At 34.8% G+C, this 18,137-nt stretch overlaps 1 protein-coding gene across 3 annotated transcripts; it reads left to right on the forward strand.

Annotated features, from left to right (window-relative positions):
* The first annotated feature begins 999 nt into the window (after positions 1 to 999).
* LOC149549254 (protein MALE DISCOVERER 2-like) lies at positions 1,000 to 15,462 on the forward strand. Of its 3 annotated transcripts, none has more exons than XM_089792667.1 (14): positions 1,000 to 1,422; positions 2,211 to 2,744; positions 2,933 to 3,065; positions 4,542 to 4,613; positions 7,681 to 7,824; positions 7,929 to 8,072; positions 8,973 to 9,068; positions 9,196 to 9,260; positions 11,486 to 12,010; positions 13,518 to 13,708; positions 13,934 to 14,066; positions 14,252 to 14,409; positions 14,525 to 14,743; positions 14,847 to 15,462. In XM_089792667.1, exons 2-14 carry the CDS (start codon positions 2,636 to 2,638, stop codon positions 15,105 to 15,107), a joined length of 2,250 nt encoding a protein of 749 aa, XP_089648793.1. In that variant the 5' UTR covers positions 1,000 to 1,422; positions 2,211 to 2,635; the 3' UTR covers positions 15,108 to 15,462. The 3 variants fall into 3 exon arrangements, with proteins under 3 accessions (XP_089648793.1, XP_089648794.1, XP_089648795.1); XM_089792668.1 differs by having other exon boundaries at positions 1,007 to 1,422; positions 8,979 to 9,068; XM_089792669.1 differs by lacking the exon at positions 1,000 to 1,422 and adding an exon at positions 1,750 to 1,858 and having other exon boundaries at positions 8,979 to 9,068.
* The last annotated feature ends 2,675 nt before the right edge of the window (positions 15,463 to 18,137 follow it).

An 18,137-nucleotide genomic window follows, 5' to 3' on the forward strand; every position in this document is an offset into this window, starting at 1 on the left:
TGAATAATGCTCTCTCTAGGAAGTGAACTTAATAATGCTTAGGTTTTATGATGAAAATGAATAAAGATGACAAGTTTATACATGGATCACAAGGTATTTCATATTTTAGGTAAGCTTCCAAGGGTCATATCTCAATATTGAGATCAAATAACAAATTGTGGGAACTCACACTACATCATGTTTTGATTTGGATCCATTTCTGGAGGGACTAAGACACTAGGTACCTTAGTCCACCCAAAAAAGGATGAAATGAGGGCAAATGTAGATGTGAGAGTCCCAAGTCATATGACCTATCATCAAATGAGCATATAGTGACAATCGATAGTGACAAAGCCAAAAATAGGCTTGCAATGAGCTAGGCGAAGGCATATTAAAGCAATGACCCAAAATGAATCTTTACTATATTAAAATAGATTTATTGTCCAAAGTTAGTTTTAGATCGATATAATAAAACATAAATTCTTTCACTAAAATTAAAAAACCTAAAAGTATGATGAAGCCAAATTAAATTTTGGTAACACGATGGAGTTCTCCTAGCTTTTCACAACTTACCAAAAAACTAACACTTCGCTTAGATACTCTACTCTCACCATCTTGTCATAATCCACTAAGATAATAACATCTGTTGGTAGAAAACAAGGTGTTAATGAGTTGGATTAAAATTGTATGAACTTTGGAATCATTAAACAGTTAAAAGAGTTCTTTCCAAGTGCTTCACGACAACACTTCTTCAAATAAAAAAATAAAATAATCAAAGAAGGCTAAATCAAAGGTCAATGAACCATAAATCTGTGCAACTGAGTATAGGAATTTAAAAAAGGCCAGAAAAGGGAGAAAATAATTTAAAAAACTTAAAGAGAAAAATAGTTTAATTGATACGCGTCCTTTTTTCATGGCACCATTCGTCGCCCGCGTAATCGGCAGGCCCGACGTCGACGGGTTCAGGGAGGTCGGAAATTTTAAAAACATCTGGAGATAAAAGGGGAAAAGGGGAATCTTGTTCCCCGGAATTCACAGGAGGCGGCGATGAAAAATGAAAGTCAGAGAATGCAATCGAAAAGGGCGAGGAATGCTTCAAAGGGAGGGAGAATATTGTGACGATGACGATAATGTCGTTTCCTGGAAGCTGCTTAACCTCACTTATCACTACTTCTGATCACCTAACTTGTGGGAATCGAATTTATATACTGTGGACCATTCAAGAACACGGTTTTGGCAATTTTCAGCTCACATTTGGGCGTCTCGCACAGGTTTCTTTACTCTTGTTGAACAAGGAAAAAATTTGCGCGTAGAGGTTTCACGCGAGTTTGAAGAAGCAGGATTTTGTGCAATTACGTCTAGTGGATTTGGTGCTGAGCCTTCTTTATGCCGTCTGTGACCGGATTCCTGAAAAATTTCGGCTTGACTTTATTTTCTTGATCGGTAAGATTTTTGTTTCTTTTTCAAGATTAGAGGGTCTAAAATGATTTTACCAGAAACTGTCGCGATGAGTTATGTCCAAGTTTTCTGTGGATCAGAGCCTTTCAAGTGGGTGTGATGTTCTTGTTGAGTTTCTATTTGGTTTTGGACAAGATTCGCGTAGAGTGGTGGTTTGAATCGGGGCTTTCATGAATGAGGTCATTGCTTTTTTTTAAGCTTAGTTTTTATGGCCCTTTAGATTAAGTGTCTGAATCGATGCTTCCATGGTTGTTGGAACTCTAAATCAACATCTTGTCGCTGGCAGTAGATTGTAAATGGATGTTTAAATAGTGTAACTTGATGCCATTGAATCAAATGCTATAGTCATTGGTTCGTGATAGTGAGTATAGTTTGACACGGAGTGTTTCGCTTCAAGCTGGAGTTAATTGCTTTCGTCCGCGTAAAAAATATAGGCCTTTTGTAGTGTTTGAGTTTTTTGAATCTTTACCTTATTTAGGCAATCTTATGCGGTCGGATATTGCAGCGGCAATCTTTGATTGAATCTTTATTTTCACTAAATTGTGGTTCCATCTCACAATTAAATTAAAGATTTCCGAATCTGGGATTCCGCTATATTATATGCAGCTTTCAGATTTATATCTAAATTTTCGCTTTCGACTGTGGCATTATTTCTGATCATGCCCAGGGCGCTCCTGCAGTTTGCGGTTGTTTTGCTAAGTTTCGATTATTAACGCGCAGGTAGAGCATGTGGATTTAAATAATTACTAATTTTTTTTGCATTTCTTGGACAGGAATGCGATCTTTAGCAGAGCCTTCGTATAGATCCCTTGGGCAGCACAGATATGGTGTAATGGTGTATTAATTTTGTGATATCAAACGAAGATTTTGAAGCAACAAGCTTTCATCCTGTTTATTGAGTTGTACTGGATTATATATGGGAGATCTCAGATTTGGATATTGGATATATTATAACAGCTTCGAGTTTGCGGCACTTCCTCGGCTGAAACATATCTAGAGGATAGAGAATGTGAAGAAGACCGGGAAAAATAAAGTAGTGCTTCCTGTGCTTCCTGTTCTTATATAAAGGCATCAGACGCACCGCAGCACTCCTATAACAGTGAAGCCAACTGGTTTTAAGGAATCGTTGAGGTCTTGTTTACTATAGAGGCATTTACAGATTCCAACAGGTAGGCGTGGAGATTATTCAAACAAGAAAATGGAATGTATATGGAGAAGTTCTTTCAGATTTCAGCTTTGCCAAGTATTTTATATGGCGGTACTATTGCATTTGGCTGTTCAGAAATGTTGGTCTCTGAATTTTGAAGGTATGCTATATATAACAAAGGCGCACTTTTGGCTGACTGTTATTATTTTAGGATAGGAAATCAGTAGTACTTCTTCAAGAAGGCATCTGGCACGAGTTTGCTGTAATTTAACAATGTTTTTATTAATGGCCTCTTAGCTCCTAGCTTTCCTCTTGCATGAAAAACTCATCAGAGGATAATGGATGCAGGCCTAGCATTGTTGGCATTTCGGGGTCGTTTGGACAGGGATCCATACACCGCCTTGTCAGATTGGAATCCTTATGATGAAGATCCTTGCAAGTGGTATGGAGTGCATTGTGTGGATGGGAAAGTCGTCTCCCTGTAAGTTCATATAAAAAACTTAATCAGCTGAACATTATTTGTACTGTAGTTACAATCGCAAGTACCTAATTACTATCATTCATAAAGAATATCATTTCATAATTTCCACAGATTTTAGCATTCAGGACCTCTCTTCACGTGGAGTTCAATAATAAAATTTTGCAGTTGATTCCATTGAGAATTAAGATTACCGTGCTTCTTAAAGCTGGTAGGAAACATCATGGTGTGATATATCTTCCATTGCATGCATCAGAGTCCATCCCAGAATTCAAAACAAACTTTTTTTAGGAGCTTCAATAAATGCTCACAGAAGGGCGAGAATTGTCAAAGAATGCAAAGTTGAAACTCTTGCTCTTTAGTTGTTCACCCATTTGTGTGATTTAATATTGCTTTCATTTTTACGCAGATTGAGCCACTTCACTGCTTTTTTTTCTGAATTATATAGATCATTTTCTTAAGAGCTCAAATTGATTCTTTGCAGAGGGGTCTTAGAATTACTTTAGGATGCTTTTTAGAAAGGTTTATTCTTCAGTTCTTCATTGATTTATGTGATTTAAGGAATTTTATCAAAGCAGACTGGGCTATTTCACTGTTTTCTGGCAGAATTTGGTTTGGTTGGTACTGTTCTAATCCCTGAATAATTTTAAGATAAGTGTGACTATGGATGCCACAGACTGGTACTCTATTATTACTTTTGGTTTACTTTTCAGATCTAGGGATAAATATTTTTGAACTTGGAATATTAACTAGAGCACGGAGGTTGGTTCTATGTCCTTTTATTGGGATGCGTTGGGCTGTTCTTTTGTAAAACCTGGAAGGCATCCTTTCTAGATCTTTACTCTCCTGACCAAATAGTCCATTTTAGGATTAGGGATCTTATCATGTATTCTCCTTTTGAGATGAAACTTGAAAGTTCTATAAGAATCACAGTGGTCAGCTTTACACTACTTACAATTTTGTATATGCAGAAGTATTGATTTCATATGTTTTCATTACATCCCCTTTGGAATTGTGGTGTCTGAAAAACAATCTTGAACAAAATCCTGCTCAAAGATTCAAAGATTTGGTCACCAGAGTATATTGGCCATTTGGTCACCAGCACACTTTGTGAAACCCATGTTTTATAGGATTCTGTCGTTACAGGAGCACGAGTCTCTTGTCACGGCTGACATCTCTTAGAAGTGCTTTTGGAGATTGTTTGTCTTTGGTGCATATAGAAATAGTACCAGGTAGAGAGTTCCATTAATAAATAGATTCTCATTAAATAATGTTTTTGTTGTCTTTGTAAAAGAAAATTGGATTCATTATTAATTTCTACTTGCAATAGCTGATGAAAATACTAGATTTCAAGTATTAATGAAGTCCAAACCTGTTCTTCAATGGATGTATGAAGTTTGTTTATGATAGTGCAAATGAAAACCTTATGCCAAGCTAGTTTTGTACATGACTGTCATGTATTAATCTCTGTGGTTGCAGTGAGTTGCCAGAGCTATCACTTCAAGGAATTTTGGCTCCTGAGCTTGGGCAGCTCATCCACCTTCAAAAGCTGTAAGCACTTGAGAAACTGACTGAATTTTAATCTGCTTTCTGGAGTAATTATTTTTTTGTCTTCAAGCTTTTGGTTTGCTTAAAAAAAAAGTAGGCAAATTTGTACAATCATTTGTGATTCCTTTTCATGGGTAAAACATTATAATAATTGTCTTTTTCTTGAATTGTATTATTCGTTGGAAATTCATTAGCTTATGCCCTAGTGTACTTTTTTCTCCCAATGTTTTTGTAAACCATGTATGTGTAGGTGTGTACATGTGTAGATGCACTCGCCTACCCAGGCACACACACACATTTGATAAATCATACATAGAATAATGACCTGTTGATAAAACGTAAGAGAACTGCATTTTGTCCTTTAAGAGCACGAGTTTAGCCAAGGACCAAAAGGCAATATAAATATTAGCTGTGATGAAATGCTAAAAATGCTTTTCGTCTTGTAAGGGCAAGGGGGCAACCAAGAACCAGAAGGCAGCATTAGACACACTTTTGTGGGCAAAGAGAAATATGTTAAGTTCTGCTCAAATTGAGCTAGTGAAACTTTGGCCACTTGGTTTGAGACTTGTAGGGTCCCAATACCATGTAAAGATCATTTGCTTCAGAAAAATAAACATGCATTGAAATCAAATTTCATCTTATTGGACTATTCATGCACCCCTTGGCACATTTCTGGAGGCATGCTATTGCAATTAGTACAGACTATAGAGCTACCAAAAATTCACATCCGATTCCATGCTGGTTATACTGGTACCAATGATCTAAACTTTGTTTCATCGGCAATCACACTTATCATGGCAAATATACAAGAATAGAATAAGTCAAATATAAAAATGGTTGCAATCTTAAAATTGTTTTAAATAAACAAAGTGGACTTATTGATGGTGAATAAATCTTGCACAGGCCAAATATACAGCTGGACTATGATGTTGAATAATACAAGTACAGATCAAAGTACAACGGGACCGTGCCATCCTATCCTCTCATTACACCCTTACATATTAGGAAGTCACAAAGTCTGGAATTATTATTTTCGTTTTAAATGTCTTTTGTATTAGAGATCATATACAGAACAGGTACAATATAATTTTCTGATGTTAGAAATACCTCTTTATCATACTGAGGTCCTTCAAGTTTTATGTAATCATTCCATTTACATATAAGTCATGCACATTGTGTCAATGTATAATAAAGGAACAATTGATTTGCAATATCTTTCAATTTTACATTTAAAATATTCAAAATGTAGCAAATGAAATGACTTATCCCAACAGAAGCACAAATGAAATGATTTACCCCAAACAGAAACACAAATGAGAGGCTGTGCCTGGTTTGCAAACAGCAGAGTGTAATCATAAAGGAGAACCTGATATGTTTGAAAGCTTAAAAAAATGCTTTAGAACTTAGAAACATAATAGTCAACAAAATGTTCTGTTGATATTAGGCATTAAATGCCAAGGTGAAAGGTAGGATGTATTACAGAATCTGCAGAACAGATTAGAGCTGAATCTGGGACCCAGAATTTATTTTCCCTTTGAAGATTTAGCCTCTTTAATAGATTAACTAAAATATCTGTCATCTGCGCATCGTCAAAAGTATACTGCAAAATAGCACAATCTCTAGCAGAAGGGTACAAAGATGATGTAAAGTTAAACAATGCCAAGAGACAACACCTTTGCCGCAAAATATATGAAATGAAGTCCCTTTCAAAGTCACTACTGTTGTTCAACACTTGCTGTTTAAATATATTAAAAGACAAAATGGTGAGTTTGATTACTTAAAGCAAGAAATACAGAATTGAGCAGTGACACAAATGTGGGCACCAATCAACAGAGGCAGAAACAAACAGTGAAATACCTTTAGAAACTTGATTCCATTCTTTTCATTTTAGATTAAATTGTACATAAAATGGTTACAGATAGAATTTTAGACATTTGTATAAAGCAGAGGAGATCAAGTTATAGAGGCCTTGGTTGTTGATTGAGCAGCATGGAGATGCCAAGATGATCTGACATGTTCCTCAAAATCATGAAAGCATGCCCCATGGCGAGGCAGAATGTCTGTTTTGTAATATCCCCTTTTGTAAATGCCCTAATGTTTGCCCTAAATCACAAATCCCAGCAGAACAAGTAGAATATCAACATCATGTACCTGGTTGAGATCCTGCAACATGTTAGGAAATCATCAAAACATAATCCACAATATATTTTCCTTATTAATTATTACTTATTAGAGACAGTATATAATAAAAACATAGATCATTTCAACTAGGGTTAGGTACTTTAATTTACTCATTAGATATATATAATTCCTTTTGGCCTCTGGTGGCCTTTGCCATCCATATGAGGGGCTGTACCTAGTGCAAAATTTATAGCCTGTCAACCCTCCACCGTAGGCCCAAGAGTGGATACATCCATCTTGGCCTCATGTGGCCCTTGCCATCCATATGAGGGCATGTACCTACTGAGGAATCCATAGCGAATCAACCCTCTACCCTGGGCCCAAGAGTGGATACCATCCCTCTTGGCCTCATGTGGCCCTTGCCATCCATATGAGGGGGTGAACCTAGTGAGGAATCATTAGCAATAAATCATAAATAAGATTCACTATGCTGCTTATTATAAGAAATGATACTTAACACCAATTTGTAGATAAATATTCAGATTCTCAATACTTGAGTAATATAGGAATAAGAATCCTTTTGCATTGCATGTTGGTAACAAATTTAGATATTTAGTGACCATTTTATTTAATTAGTCTGCTCAGCATAATAAAATCGAAAAGGGTATAATGTTATGTAACATGGTTTGGTTTATGAATAGTCTTTAAGTATTTTCATTCAATGATTGTTAAAGTGTGCAAAGTAGGCTAACAGAGATTAGATTTTCAAAAACTAGTATTAGTCAAATTCTGTGTTTTGCAATTATAGAAGAGTTAAGTGCATAGTTGAAAATAGCATTTCTTTAGTTATAGAGGAGAAGCTTACCAAATTTATGTTTTATATATAATGATTGATTTTATACGCTGATGTTTATCAAAACATTTACACTGTTTTTTTGTCATGACACAGTATACTATTCCGTAACAATTTTTATGGGACCATTCCAAAAGAGCTTGGAGAATTAGAAAACCTGGAGGAGTTAGATTTAGGTCACAATTGTTTGTTTGGGAAGATCCCATCTGAAATTGGAAATATATGGACCCTTAGAAGCCTGTAAGTTGGTGGCTAACATCAATTGTGATATAATTTTGCAAGTAGACATTGTTACATGATCTCACAGCATTTTGAATTGTGGTTGTTTTTTATTGTATTTGCAGTCTTCTGAGTAACAATGAACTTGAAGGCACAATTCCACCTGAGCTTGGCAATCTTAACTTACTCAGTGAGTTACATCTAGAGAGAAACCAATTATCTGGAGTTATACCGGGATTTCACCAAAGAAACCAAAAACTTGGCAAAAGGTATGAAGTTGTTGCAGGATATGCAATCCCTATCTTGAAAATTTTGCGTTCATGAAGTAGATATTGTAAGCTGTAAACATTTTGTGATACATTTGTCCATGCCACTAATGAGCTTCTACTTGTCTGAATGGTCAAACTTTTACCTATTCTCAATATACTGATTCATATATCTTAATCTAACAGAAATAGAGCTGGGCAAAGTCTTTTGCATTAAGTAGTCAAAGGAATATATTTGTGTTAACATGGCATGTATAAGCAGATTTGTTGCTTTTGTAAATCTCAATTTTATTTATACCATGAAGCGTATTCCCTTATTAAAAACCTTCCCTTCACATAGGGATGAGGCATTATCTTGAGTCAACCACAGGGTCCCCTGACCAATAGGTTTTTCTGAGGCCTCATTTGGTTAAATGGTTTATTAATATTTAATACCCTTTAATTAATTGGATATCTTCTTGATTGGTTGGTTAAGCAATTTTTTCCCATATGTTGAAGTATGATGTGCTTTGAAAAATCTAGGAAATTATATTTTAGAAGACTACGGTGCTCAGGTTTTCTCTCAGATTGGATTTGTTGTTAGATATCTGATTTTTAAGGTTTTGTGCAACTATATACTGAAAACACATTTTTGTGGTGCACAAGCTTTAACAATCTGCAAGAATGTGCTAACTTTGCTTTGTAGTTTCTGTTTTTCTGTTTATGTCTTGTGGTTAACACTCACCCTTACAAATTGCATATTTTGTACACTTTAGGCTTAGAATGTCCAAATAACTCTAATTGGTAGTAAGGATTTGGGAATGACGAAATGAGATTTATGCTATTCTCAGGAAAAACAGTGCCGTGAGTGCAGTTAGTTGAGTATCAACACAATTCAGTTAATGATGTTTTATGGTTTTGTAGCATCAGTCTGTGTGACCTGAAGCACCTTAAGAAAGTTGATTTTTCATTCAACTACATTGGAGGGGAGGTTCCTGCTTGCCTAGATCACTTAGGCTGGTGAGCATTCAAAGCTTTTTGTCAAAGTCTTACTGGTTTGATAGTAGATAGATATTTCTTTGTCAAATGATACTTGTGGAATAATTTCCTGGGCAAGTACTGTTCTTACACAATTTTCTATTTTCAGCTCAAGTTTCAAATGGAATTGCTTCTACACTCAAACATCAAAGCAGCGCCCTCAGCAAGAATGTGGTATGTACAGTGATTTCCTATTATACTGTTCTGTGGTTTGTGCTTACCTTTGGATTGCATCATGTTCAAAAGTCAAAGTACTTGAAACTCTTGTGAAGAAACAATTAGTTAATCAAGCATGTGTAAGTAGAATCAAACTTAACTTCTTTTGAGGGTGCAAGAGGAATACCTAATGTACCAATGACGTGGGATCATTGGTCTCCATTAAAACAACGTTAAGAAGAATGTTTATTCAACTGATCTAACTCTTGTGTAAATTTCTTTCTTGAATTGAACATCCTTTTGCATTGTAGCTTCTTAAGTTAAATTAAATTTTTTTTCTTCAATTGAAAATCCAGTTTGCATTGTTCCATTTTATGTACACTCGGTATAGAGTATTATACCTAGTTGTAGCTAATGCAATAAATATTATGAAACATATTGTTTGGTTTATTTCAATTGCTTCCATGAAAATGCATGCAAAGGAAATGTAGTATGCCTTATAGTAATAGTTCAGGAATGTTTCAATCATGTCTAAATTCTGGAGTGACCCGCAGCAACTGGAAACTGAGTTGGCTTGTAAAGGGCCAGCTAAATATCTAAAACACCACTAACTTAAATGGCCTGCATGACTAAGTTAACACAAACAGGTCGAGCAAGTTATCATTTTCATTGTTCAAACATCCACAGAATTGGTAGGGAGGATAGTCTATTCTTATATATATATATTTTAAGAATTTTAAAAATTCTCTCTATGTCGTAGCTTTCTTTAAGTCAACTTGTGGATTTTGAAGCCCTGGCAAATAGATCTCTTGTGCCATATGATATTTTGGGTTTGTTTGTTTCTGCTATCCTGTTTAAGATTCACATTTAAATTGTTCACAAGGACGACATTGGTCAGATTGGATTTATTTTCATTTAAGGGTAGTTCAAAGTTTCTGCTTCATTCAAAAGGTGCGATATATTACAAGAGAAATGAAAATGGAAAACCTGACAAAGGTATATATCTGGCCACAAGAAAGAGATTAAGACCGTTCTAGATGCTTTAGAGAATAACAAGCTGTTATGAGAAACAAAGGGAAGGACTTGAAGTCTAGAGTTGTGAGGCCTGTAAGGATTGGTGGGGTTCTTTCATTAAGGACAAGAGGAAACCAGATGCTGAGCCTATGATTTTTCCTTCGGTTGTGCTTGGATCTTCTTCTAAAAAAGGCCAAGATTTGACTCTTCTTAAATGTTCTTTGGTGAAGTTTGGTTCCAAACTTCAATGATTGTTGTTTTGGCTGGCCCTTTATTCTGAGTTGGTTGTTTGCTTTCTTGGGGACCTTTTGGTTTTAAGGCTATTTGCATTGTAGATTCTGGTCTCATGTTGATTCAAGCTCTTTACTGTTGTACAAGATACAGGTCCTCTCAAATCCCTCTTCTGGTTAATAGTGTTGACTGGGGTTTATGCACTCTTCAACACATAATATTAAATAATATACACTGAATATCTTATTCTCTCGTGAAAGGAGACCCTATCTAATGACACAAATACTATTGCACCAAGGTTCTAGAAGTGAGTTCTTGGCTGCTTTGGATAATATAGTGAATCTATGTGATTTCACTGGTATCACAAGGGGACTTACACGTGAAAGTCGAGATTATGTTCCTGCAAGATTTCTCAGAGAATCCCAAGATCTAAAATCTCAATATCATCAGTTTTAGAAATAAAAGTGTATGCATTTTGACTTGAGTTCATTCCAAAATATACTCTATTTTAACCAAATAACGGTTAATTCAAATTGTATCAATACGTACATAAACATGCCAAATCCTGAACTAATATATCGAGTGTGAGTTACTTATTCTGTACTTATCCTAGAATTATGTCCTACTTATTCAAGAGTGACATGAAGGCCTGGGTGATGGCTGTGTATTTTCTCAAATCTATAAGCATTTTTCAAAATTGACACGTGGTAGAAAATGAAGACTCCGTAGAGACAAGGATATGGTGACAAAAAAATTGTATTAAATTTAGTATGAATTTTTAATCATGATACTTATTTTGGAATTGTTTGGATTCGTTTTAGCTTGGAGTAGAAATTGCTTATGTAAGGGGAATGAATGATTTGGTAGAAATTCATTCATTATAGACATGTTACCAATTCCAGCATTATTTAAATTTTTATCTAATATTTCTTTGAATTTTTCTCCTAATGAATGCTCTCACTGAATTGACAAAGACAATGTTTTAATCTGCTCTACAGGTAATAGAGGACTGCATTCACATCAAAGGGAATGGAGATTTACCATAGAAAGATCTGGAGCATTGACAGCTTTGGAAAATAAGCATACCCCAAATCGTAAAGCACTACAAGTGACTCTTTCTAGTGGTAGTGGTAATGGACCTGCTGAGGAAGCAAATGTGCCGTCTTTTTCTCCATCCTCATCCCCATCCCCATCCCCATCCCCATCCCTGGAATCACCATCCTTAACACCCCTTCCTTCACCATCTGAACCTTTGGTTGCACCTTCACAATCACCTTCAATGTCGCCTCATTATTTCTCTTTTGATGAACCAGCACCTCTTCCTTCACCACCTACATCATCTGGTTCATCACCCTCCAGCAGAAAATCAATGACATTTATGTTTCATATTGGGATTCCTGTGGTGGCATCTCTTCTCATAACTTCTGTCATTTTAATATGTATTTTTCGCAACCGCAATGTGGCTACAATAAGGCCTTGGAGAACTGGTATAAGCTGTCAGCTGCAGAAAGCATTTGTTACAGGTCAGTTCAAGTTATTTCCAAGGGTATGATTGTAACTTTTAGTCTATTGAGTATAATTACTATCACATGTGAAAGTGAAAACTTAGATTTTGGTATCATTGGTTCCCTTATATCACCCAAGAATAAAGAATCAAAATTGAAAATTTTCGCTGCACATATAGAGATGACAAATTCTTATTTTCTCAGAAGCAGTTTTGGCAAGTGGAAGATTATGTACCCACGCCGTTCTTGGTTATTATTTGTAAATTTATTGTAGCACGGTGGAAAACTTAAAATTAAGGCTGTCTTTATCTTTATTATGTTGGAATTCAATTTTAAACACTTTCTTTATGGGCACCATCAAGCTCCTGATTTCTAACAAGTATTCACAACCCGGGATCATCTTCAGTATGGCAGAGTCTTGCATGTTTAGTGATTTGTGCTATTAAGTCTGAGCCATTTATTGTGGGACTAGTTTTTGGCATTGCAAAATTATAAAAATATCCATGGCCCTCTGCAGCAGTTGTTTTTGGGGTGTTTTGTGGCTTTGGTGACTAAATCTAGTGATTACATATTGAAATATTGGATAGTTTGATTTATATGTCATAGGGTGATAGCTGCAACAAATTTCTTAATGCATCTTTATGATCTTTGTTTAGGACTGCTATTGTTAGTTTTAGCCTTTGAACATTTGATTACTATAAGAATCTCAACTAAACTGGTTTTTTCCTCTCATGGATTAATATGCTGCATTTTATATGCTTTTATGATTTTGCATTAGTACCCCTTCCTAAAATAACTTTGAAGTATCTCGGTGATAAATGGGAATCCTTTATTTGAACTGATATTTTCCCGATGAAGTCTCATAGTGGTGATTTAAGAGGATAGTTAGATTTACTGATGTTTGTCTGCTCATCATCGATCGGAAGAAACCCAAAAAAATACATGAAGTTTTGGTCTCTGTTATGTTTGTTTCCAGAAGAGGCTAGTGCCTCTATCTATACCTTAATGATTATTCCATGATAGCTTTCTTTCAAACAAAATTCAGCCATTTCCTTATCATTGTTCAAGATGCCTTTCTCCTGTTTCACTTATTTAAAACATTAGCTAACCTTTATGTTTGTTTCCAGAAGAGGCTAGTGCCTTTATCTATACCTTATGAGTATTCCATGATAGCTTTCTTGCAAATAAAATTCAGCCATTTCCCAATCATTGTTCAAGATGCCTTTCTCCTGTTTCACTTATTTAAAGCATTGGCTTATGTATGTTTCCAGAAGAGGCTAGTGCCTTTATCTATTCCTTATGATTATTCCATGATAGCTTTCTTGCTAACAAAATTCAGTCGTTTTCCTATCATTGTTTGAGATGCTTTGCTCCTGTTTCCCTAATTTAAAACATTAGTTAAACATGTCATTCAAGGGTGCTTGTGTTGCACTGTGCAACTTTGCATTAACAAGTCTTACTTTTTAAAAGTTAAATCATAATCTAGGTGAAGATTAAATGATGGTATGGATTCTCTCTTCTACAGGCGTTCCTAAACTAAACCGACAAGATTTAGAAGCAGCTTGTGAAGAGTTCAGTAATGTCATTGGTTCCTCACCTGATGGGATGATATTCAAAGGGACTCTTTCTAATGGTGTTGAAATTGCTGTAACATCTACCACAATATCATCTGCAAAGGATTGGTCACCTCGCTCAGAATATTATTTCAGGCAAAAGGTATCAACATGCTTCGTGGATTGAAAAAAATCTCTTTGCCCTGTCTCCTTTTTTCTGCTTATATTTTTATCTTTATGCCATCTACTACCTGAATAATACCTCAATTTTTAACACTTAATGCGATAAATTGTATGAAGAGCAATATCTTTCGCTGGTCCATTCGTTTAAGATTGCGTGTCTATTCTGAAAGTTCTAGTTTAATCCTTTCCCTTATGGTTACTGCAGATTGAGATACTTTCTAAGATCAACCACAAAAACTTTGTTAATCTTGTTGGGTATTGTGAGGAAGAGGAGCCATTTATAAGAATGATGGTTTTTGAATATGCTCCAAATGGTACCCTGTTTGAACATCTTCACAGTAAGTACTTCTTACTAAAGCATCATTGCAATTTGTTTGGTGCCGCAGTTGTAAAACTTTGTTTGATTAGTATAACTAAATGTTTAGATTATCTCCATGCCCTCTTTTAATGTTCTCTAAACATAAGTTCAAAGAATATTTGAAATTCATGCAAACCAAAATTTGAAATTTTATTTTTTCAACAGATAAAGAAGCTGAACATTTGGATTGGGCAGCAAGAATGAGAATTATAATGGGTGTAGCATACTGTCTTCAATATATGCATCATGACCTGAATCCCCCTGTTACTCATCCTAGCCTACATTCTAATGCAATCTACTTAACTGATGATTACGCATCTAAGGTATGTGAAGTTTGGCAGCATGATATGCTATGTTAAGCCTATATGCTAAATTGTGTGTGTGTGTAAAGTGGTGGTATCACAAATCCTCTTTAACATTTGAGAATGTTTCTTTCAGCTTTCAGACCTTGATTTGTGGAAAGAGGCTGCCTTTAAGGATGAACAAATGAAGTTATCTAGTGACAATGAAGGTCTTAATAGCTATGATGATATAGAGCTCTCGGACAGGCATTCACTAGATAGTGACAGCAACGTATTTTGCTTTGGAGTTCTATTGCTTGAAATTATTTCTGGAAAGCTCCCTTATACCCAAGATCAAGGCCTGCTCGTCAACTGGGTATAGTCTTCATTTTTTGTATTTAGCAAGTATATTCCTTCAAATAAAAAGTGTTAAAAATCTTTATTTAATTGTTTCTGATTAATTTACCTAGTATTTGCAGGCTATGGAATACCTTCTGAACAAAGACATGATGAATGACATGATAGATCCTTCGTTGACATCTTTCCAGAACAATGAGTTACAATTAATATGTGAGATTGCAAAGTCTTGTATTCACCCAGACCCTCAAGAGAGACCAACGATGAAGGAAATTGTTTTGAAATTAAGAGATGTTCTATCAATCTCACCAAATGCAGCAAGTCCAAAATTATCCCCCCTGTGGTGGGCAGAACTTGAAATTCTTTCCCAAGATGGTAGCTAAGAATATCTTTTAGATCACAATCCCTGTAGTTTGTGAAGTCAAGACGTGTGCTTAACATATGTAAAGAAGGATTTCATTGAGCTTTCTAGTTTTCTTATACTGTTTTATGCCTATCTAGTTGTTGTATTGCTCAAGGATTCTTGTTGCAATAAGCAAGGCTAGCTTTTATCGAAATTGTCCTGTATAGTCTTATATTGCGCTACCCTACCAATTTTTCAATGATTAATTCCATTTACAAGTTGGAAAACCTTACTAGAAGGTTTCCTGGGCTCTGACATATGTAGTTACTCTATAGTATCAATATGGTACATATTTGTAATCATTTTTGGTAATGTGAATGAAGATATTCATATTAGCTGTGTGCTTGCTCTTTCAACACATTTCTATATGAGGGCTTGGTGTTGGCTCTTTTGAAAAATCAACCTTTCTATTAATCAGAAGGCTACTGCTTTTGTGTAACTTAATATGTAAACTATTTAAAGGTACCCCGACATGCAGAGGCTCATAAGGACACCTGCTACTCTTTGTAAATTAGTCTCAATATTTGAGTAAATTTTTACAAACGAGCATGAGAAGTTGCAAGAAAAGCAGTTTTTGGAGCTTATGGCTAACTAGTAAGACGTGCGTGCTTTCAATGCAGTAATCTATGTCACAGATCATTTATCATTCTATTATTTTGATGCCAGCTGGATTGCAATGGGTGATTGCCAAACTATTTGTTGGCCACATATTTTAGCATGATAAGTTTGGAGAAGGATAATTTCCTTAATAACATCTTGCAAGGAACTCCCTGATTATAAAATGACCCAATCGTCAAAGGCAAAATCTATTGCTCTATTTATCCCTTGATTTATCTTCTTACACAAGTCCCAGAACTGCCTCAGTTATGCATATTGTGTGATGATTCTGTAAACTATTTTTCATTGCTGTTAAAAGTTTTATTGTAGTTTCACTTTTTGTGATGGTTGTTATGATGTATTATATTAGTATTGCATGCGAAGAAGTAGCTTCATTCAACAAGTAGATAGCAATTATGGCAAGCATTGATATTAATGTGGTTGTATAGTTTCTACTTGTTTTGCACTCGAAACTTTATTTTAAATACAATTAGACAGCCTTACATAAATTCTAAGCGATTACAGTAGGTGTTATAGCTGCTGACGTTGAAGATGGAACAGTAATTAGTGTAACTGATGGTTCCGTAAGGCATAAACTAATAACGAAAGAATCCGTAGGGATACGAAATTACAGTGAGTCTAAAATTTAAGATAAACAAGAGCTTCTTGGGAGATGGAGTCCTGCCTTTAGTTTAGAATGAGAAAATGTTATATTTTTTGAAAAGACATTTTGCAATTGGAGTGTTAATTGTAAGTCAATGCAAGTGTTCAATCAGGCTGCAGATGCAAAGAGAGATCATATACAACTCTAAAGTTACCAAGAACATTTTTGTATAAAACAAAATTTAACATGTATATCAACAAATCATAATTATTAGTACTGTAATATCTGTATGAGAAATTGAGAATGCATCTGCAATGAGTGCACAATTTTATGAAATGACATTACTATCTACAATATCATTGACATGTATAGTGCAAGTGAATAATTTGCACCAAAATCAAAGAGAAATTTATGTTATAGTTTAAATTACATCTTTAACAAAAATAATAATAATCAAACTCAATACTATAGATCTTAAAAACTTAAAATATGTTTGTCACCAACATCTAGAAATAAATTTAATTTCAAAATTTTAGAAAACTGTCACAATTTAACTACACTCAAAATCTACATCCATTTCAATTCATTTAAAGTCTTATTCCTTTAATTTTGAGATAATTTGGTTTAATCATGAAGTTGTGTGTGTTTAACATAATAATATTATAAATAATAAAAAAATTAAAAATTAAAATATACCATCTTGAAATAAAATAGATTTAACCAATTCATAAATAATTTTAAATCAACAAAATATTATTTAAGAAATGTAAAATATTATAAATTGAAGAGTTTGAAAAATTATAATAAAATAAATCTTAAAGAATTTAAAAAATCTGAAATATATCATTTTCAATAAAATAAATTTAACTAATTGTTAGATAATTTTAAACTATTAAACTAATATATTAATTGTTCAAACTAACAAAATAACAAATCTTAAATAAAAGAACATAAATTTATTAGCATAGTTCAACGAAAAAGATTTTTCCTCATTTGTAAATACAGATGTTTCTCACTGCAGTCTGTTAAACCCATTCTAATCTTGTTGTTGTTAGACACGTAAAAGACAATCTCTGACAATATTAAATGCATTTTAATCTTCCTGACTTTTGGAAAAAGGATTAATGCCCAAGAAATTCACCTCTAACTTATTACAAATTCAATTTTTTTTTAAAAACTAAAAGAGGGGTAAAATTTTTATTGAATATCAAAGAGAGCTGAACAACACAAAAAACAAAGAGAACTACATAGCTTTATCCCGATCCACAAGTTGAACCAGCATCTGAGATAAATCAAGGGGAAGCATCCTATGATCAAGAATATTCCAAGCTGGCCCCTACTACGAGGCCCATTTAGCCAGACAATCAGCCACACCGTTCCACTTACGAGGGATATGCATAAAAGACACAGAATTCAGAGAATTGCATAACTGAATGATTTGCTGAATAACTAGACCCAAATGCCAATCCACATGCACAAGGTTCCTATTATGCAATAAGTTCACAACCACCTGCGAGTCAGTCTCACAAATGATTCTTTTCCAGCCATGTTGACAACACTGTTCCACTACAACCAAGATAGCTAGGGCTTCCATGAGGTTATTAGTATGGCGACCCTTGTATATAGAAAACAGAAATTGAATATCACCAGAACTATCTCGCCCAACTCCCTCAATCCCAGCCGGACCAGGATTTCCCTGAGAAGAACCATCAGTGTTAATTTTAAGAGTGCTCACCTCAGGAGGAGACCAACGTCCCTGACGATTAACACGCTGAGAGTGTTGCTTAGCTCTATTCCTAGAGCGGGTGT

This window comes from Cupressus sempervirens, chromosome 7 (assembly GCF_028749045.1).
Source record: "Cupressus sempervirens isolate cs-2001-9-10 chromosome 7, ASM2874904v1, whole genome shotgun sequence".
NCBI lineage: Eukaryota > Viridiplantae > Streptophyta > Pinopsida > Cupressales > Cupressaceae > Cupressus > Cupressus sempervirens.

Bases quoted from the DNA above. Each gene is read 5' to 3' on its own strand.
- LOC149549254 (XM_089792667.1), top strand. From the start codon at position 2,636: ATGGAATGTATATGGAGAAGTTCTTTCAGATTTCAGCTTTGCCAAGTA. The intron at 12,011-13,517 runs GTCAGTTCAAGT...TCTCTTCTACAG, and splicing joins GCAGAAAGCATTTGTTACAG to GCGTTCCTAAACTAAACCGA. The intron at 14,410-14,524 runs GTATGTGAAGTT...TGTTTCTTTCAG, and splicing joins CTGATGATTACGCATCTAAG to CTTTCAGACCTTGATTTGTG.